The 6,131-nt window shown below is 34.0% G+C and overlaps 1 protein-coding gene across 1 annotated transcript; it reads right to left on the bottom strand.

Moving 5' to 3' along the window:
• Window positions 1–301: 301 nt before the first annotated feature.
• Window positions 302–1,122, bottom strand: UBE2NL (ubiquitin conjugating enzyme E2 N like). Its single transcript, XM_024353191.2, is given in 2 exon segments — window positions 302–803; window positions 805–1,122. Coding segments are annotated over 2 exon segments (486 nt in total). The 3' UTR covers window positions 302–635.
• Between the last annotated feature and the right edge of the window lie 5,009 nt (window positions 1,123–6,131).

Raw genomic sequence — 6,131 nt, 5'->3', positions numbered from 1 at the left:
CCATACAAAATGGTCACAAGCTTATTTTGAAGGGGGGACTCTACACTTGACAGCAAAGTCACAATGTTATTAGTGAGGGCAGTGATGCTTGTTAAATGTTCCCATTTTGGTTCAAACAATCAAGCTTGTCCATCTACAGTGTCTAAATAAAGTTAGACTTGGATAGAGAGCATATTTCTAAAGAACTGGTTAGCTGCTTTTAACCAATCCAATTAGATCACCAAAAAGGCGGGGAAAGGAGCCCATAAAATTAAAATAAAACTACTTACCCCCCTCAAAAAAATAAAATAAAGAAAAACACCCACACCCTTGCAGCTAACCTGACAACTACCTTCATTCACAGTGCTTTATACTTAAACCAGGATGGGGGAAATGAATAAAAGCAGGGAGGGACCACTGCTTTTAAACGTTTCACAACAATCCGGATGATACGTCTAGCCTCTGCTCATGCTTTATGACAGTGAATCAGGACAAGACATAGATTTGCTAATGTACATTTAATCACCAAATAACTGAAGATGTCTGGGTTGTTTTATTCTGTAATGTTTCTAAGACTATGTCCATTAAATGCAAGCAAAAAGGAAGAAGTCTTGGCAGAACAGGAGAAGTGATGCACACTTAATGATTGGATCAATTTAAATACTATTCATGGCATATAGCCTAGTCCATGCTCTAGCTGTTTCAATGGCTTGGGCTTCGTTGGTCTTCCACTGCTCCACTACATCATTTGCTAATGGATCATCTGGATTGGGAGCACTTAACAAGGCCTGGATCGAGAGCACTTAACAAGGCCTGGATCGATAGCAGAACTGTGCGGATCTGCAGGGCTGGGGACCACTTATCTTTCAAAATATCTAAACTTATTATTTCCAACTTGTCTACATTTGGATGATAAATTTTGGTCATGAAACGTACTTTAGGGGCTGCCATTGGGTATTCTTCTGCAAGTAATAGTTCACGTTTAAAAGTCCCTCCCTCAAAGGGGGAATCCTTTGATTCCCCAGCAATGACCACATGAAAATAACGGGCGTTGCTTTCATCTGGTTCTTCTTTGATGCCAGGAACTGGCTCTGCCAGCAAACGCTGGGTTTCCTTGATGATCCTGTGGGGCAGCCCGGCCATCAGAACCTGAGTTCGGCCTCTGGTCTCGTCCAGTACTTTATACTTTTATTTCTACTTAAAATGTAATATCATTTAATCATGTATTAAACAGCTATATACGAAATATATGTGCATGGGATTTTAAAAGAATTTTTAATCTCACCATGTTAATGAACCATCTTGTAGTTTGAAACTAAAGTCAAGTTATTTTTCGGCCAGGCGCGGTAGCTCAAACCTGTAATCCCAGCACTTTGGGAAGCCAAGGCGGGTGGATCACGAGGTCAGGATTTCGAGACCAATCTGGCTAACACGGTGAAACCCTGTCTTTACTAAAAATACAAAAAAATAGCCGGGCGTGGTGGCAGGTGCCTGTAGTCCCAGCTACTCGGGAGGCTGAGGCAGAAGAATGGCGTGAACCTGGGAGGCAGAGCTTGCAGTGAGCCGAGATCGCGCCACTGCACTCCAGCCTGGGCAACAGAGCCAGACTCTGTCTCAAAAAAAAAAGTCATTTTTCTTAAATTTTCCAGATTGAACATCATATTATTTGAGTACATTTTTGTCTTTTTTGAGAATTTTTATTTTTCTCTATAATAAATATAACTTACAAAGTTAAATTTTAGAGATGATAGGAACTATATTCTTGTTTCTCTAGAATTTAATAAGATTTTATATTCTATCTTTAAGTTGTATTTACTTCATAAGTAAATTTTAGATATGATTCATCATATGAATCTAAGAATATTTATGTTTTTCATTAACTATATTATATGAGGGATAGATACAAATTCTTTTTACATATGCCTCACTGGACTCTACCAAGATGATCATATGGTTTTGCTTCCTTTTCTCTTGATGTGATGAACTACATAAGTAGAAGTTTCAAGAATAAAAAAAACCCTACTAGTTCATAATGGATTGCTCTTTAATTATAGCTCTGTGTTAGAATTAGTAGTATTTTATTCAGTGCAAGTATTTCTGTGTGTAGAAATAAGATTAAAACAATGAATAATATTTTGCATTTTGCTTCAAGGAGATATTATGTTTACAAAATGAGTTGAGTTCAAAAAGAGCTCATAGCTTTTTGAGTCCTATAACACCATAAATGGGTGATAATTAGTTACTCCATAATACGTTCAAATAAATCACCTCCTATAAAACCTCTGGAGTGGGTACCATTTTTAAATGTGGCCCTTTTTCTCTTATTTTAATTTAAATCAATTAATAATAACTTAATTTTTCTATGTCTTGAAAACATTTGCATGAATTACCTTTTTCCTAGAGACATCATCAATTTCAAGACTTTTAACTTTATTAGTATAAAGTTTTATATAGCTAGTTATCATAATTTTACATTATTTGTGGTTATTTTAACATTTATAAGTTTGTATGTATGTGCTTTATCTCTTTTTTCCACTTATCAGGTTTCCTAGAAATTGTTATTTTAATTGAAATTTTAACATATAGTTATATAGTATTAAAAATTAATTCTATGATTTTATATTTTTAAATCAATTTTATGTTTTATCTTTTAAAATTCATACTTTAATATTTTTCTCATTGCTATTTTATAATTATTACCTTTAATGTTTACATATTATAGCTCCTTTTTTTGTTTTATTTTGTAGTGAAGTCAAATGAAGCTAATTATATTTTACTGAACACTGTGACTATTTATGGCTTGGCCAGTTACATTTTAGCAAACACCACTTCAACCCCATGATGAAGATCTGACACCTAATTTTCTCCTTGGATTTCTTTTTAGAATTATCTATAACTACAGTTATAATTTCTTCTTTGACCTAAAAAATAATTTTGTAAAAAATTTTCTCTTTTATCTATTTGGGTATTTCATTTTAATTCACATCATTATTTTTAAATATAAGCACATTAGGGTCCCAATGTGTGGCCTTTCCTAAATCTGAATTTCAGAATTTATTGAAATTTCTGTATAGCGCAATTCACAGAAACTCACAAAATTGATATCTGTATGCCAGAAAGGAATTTTGCAATTAGACGGATAAATGGAAAAATAGATTTACACATAAAACATTCCATTAATTAAATAGAATTTAATTTTATTCAGTGGAACGTAGAATTGTTCAGTCACTAAATCTATATCATTTGTGTTTACCAATTTCATTTAGCAAACATATAGCAAGCTGTGTAATGCACTCTATGTATGATTGCATTTTATCATTTTCTACTATGCATATAAATTTATATTTTATATTTTGATGAAATATTATTCAGTACATAATTTCAAATATAAGGTAAACATTTTATTCCCTTTCAATGCATTTAGGCTTGTCCTCAACTTTGTAATAACATTAAAATATCTGTTTTCATTTTGCTATGTTTTCCATGATGTTTCTGCCTAGATTTTGTTAAATTTTCTTTGAAATGTATGTTTTATGTGTTTCTCTTTGTATTAGTCTAGATAGGCTGTTTTTTTTTTTGAAACAACTAAAAAACCTCAATTTCTGAACACAATACCTCATTTCTAGAACATTTCCTTCAACATAACATATATTCACAAGGTTTCATTGAGATGCAAGGGGAAAGAGTGCTGGGAAATGTGAGTTTTTAGTGTTGCAAGGTGAGGAACATTGTTTCTGCCATAGTCTGTCATTCTGTTCATCAAAGGTCCATTCACTCTCCTTCCTTTTTTTTTTTTTTCAAAGCTGTTTGCTTAGGATGGCTTCATTAATTAAAGCTCTTTTTTTGGTTCCAAATTAATTTTATAGTAGATTTTTCTAATTCTGTGAAAAATAATGTTGGCATTTTGATTGAGATAGCATTGAATCTGTATATTGCTTTGGGCAGTAGGGCCATTTTAACTACATCCACCATGGAATTTTTCTTATTTATTTGTGTCATCCCTGATTTCTTTCAGCAGTGTTTTGTAGTTTCTTTTTTTTTTTCTTTTTCTTTTTTTTTTTTTTTGTAGAGATCTTTCACTCCTTGGTTAGATGAATTCCTGGGTATTTCATTTTCTTTGGGGCTATAGTAAATGGGATCATGTTCTTGATTTGACTCTCAGCTAGAATGTTACTGGTGTATAAAAATGCTACTGATTTTTTTACATGGATTTTGTATCCTGAACCTTTACCTGATCTATTAATCAGCCCTAGAAGCCCTTCGGTGTGGTCTTTAGGGTTTTCTATGTATGGAATTTTATTGTCAGCAACGAGATAGTTTAACTTCTTTTCCTATTTGAATGGCTTTTTTTTCCTTCTCTTTCCTGATTGCTGTGTGTGGATAGAATTTCCATTACCATGTTGAATGAAAGTGGTAAGAGTGGACATATTTGTCTTGTTCTAGTTCTCAAGTGCAAGGCTTTCAGCTTTTGCCCATTTAGTATGATGTGGCCAGTGGCTTTGTCATAAACGTCTCTTGTTATTTTGATGTACTTCCTCCAATGCCTAATCTGTTGAGGATTTTTATCATGAAGGAATGTTGGATTTTATTGAAGGTTGTTTTTGCATCTACTGAGGTGAGTGTATGAGATTTGTTTTTTATTCTGTTTATGTGGTGAATCATATTTACTGATTTGCATGTGGTGAACTAACTTTCCATCCCAGAAATAAATCTTACTTGGTCATGGTGAATTAACTTTTTGATGTGCTGCTGGATTCAGTTTGCTGAACGAAGCTGGAGGCATCACACTATCCAACCTCAAACCATACTATAAGTTTACAGTAATCAAAAAAGATGGTACAAGTACAAAAACAGATGCATAGACCGGTGGAACAGAATAGAAAACACAGAAGTAAACCTACACAACTACAACAATCCGATTTTCCACAAAATCTACTGAAATAAGCATTGACAATAAGAGTGTCTATTCAATAAATAGTGCTGGGATAACTGGCTAGTCATATGCAGAATAATGAATTGGACCCCTACCTCTTACCATACATGAAAATTAACTCAAAATGGATTAAAGACTTAAATGTAAGAGCTCAAATTATAAAAACGCTAAAAGAAAACCTAAGAAACACCTTCTTAACAAGTTTTGGCAAAGAATTGGTGGCTAAGTCCCCAAGAGCAATTACAACAAAAACAAAAAGTAATAAGTGGCACCTAATTCAACTAAAGAGCTTTTGCACAACAAAAGAAGTTACTGACAGTAAACAGACAGGCTACGGAATAGGAGAATATAATCGCAAATTATGCATCCGATAAAGGTCTAATATCAAGAATCTACAGGGAACTTAAATCAACAAGGAAAGAATAAAAATATCCACTTAAAATGGCAAAGAATATGAACAGACACTTCTTAAAACAAGGTGTACAAGCAGCCAACAGCATATAAAAATGCTCAACATCGGCCAGATGCAGTGGCTCACGCCTGTAATGCCAGCACTTTGGGAGGCTGAGGCAGGTGTATCACAAGGTCAGGGGTTCAAGACCAGCCTGGCCAAGGTGGTGAAACCCCGTCTCTACTAAAAATACAAAAATTAGCTGGGCTTGCTTGCGGGCGCCTGTAATCCCAGCTACTCGGGAGGCTGAGGCAGAGAATTTCTTGAACCCGAGAGGTGGAGGTTGCCGTGAGCCGAGATTGCGCCACAGCACTCCAGCCTAGGCAACAGAGCAAGGTTCTGTCAAACAAACAAACAAAAAACAAAAAACAAAAAAAAAGAAAGTTTTGCTGTTGTTGTTTTCGTAAGTGCCATTTGGCTCTGTATGTAATTTCCCATTCACAAAAATTTCTCTCTCAGCCTTCTGTAGATCTGGTTCCTCTAGTGTTCAAAAATTATAGAAATGAAAATAAAAGGAAAAAAAAGAACTGAATTTGATCATTTGCCGTCAATCTGTTTTTCTCAACTGAACTGTTTGTAGGAATAAAAAATCAGTCTTACAAATGCAAGAACTTTCCCAAAATAAGTCTAAATTTTGTTTTGTATTATTTGCGCAATTCATGAGACACATTTGCATTAATCATATTTGGCTCTTTTTGACCACAGGAATATTTTCTTCAACACTTTTTTATTGTTAATTTCATTAATTTAATTTGTCATCTCAATATT

Source organism: Pan troglodytes, chromosome X, assembly GCF_028858775.2.
Source record: "Pan troglodytes isolate AG18354 chromosome X, NHGRI_mPanTro3-v2.0_pri, whole genome shotgun sequence".
In the NCBI taxonomy this organism is placed as follows: Eukaryota; Metazoa; Chordata; class Mammalia; order Primates; family Hominidae; genus Pan; species Pan troglodytes.
Note: the sequence above shows the minus strand (reverse complement) of the source record. Positions and strands in the feature narration are given on the sequence as shown.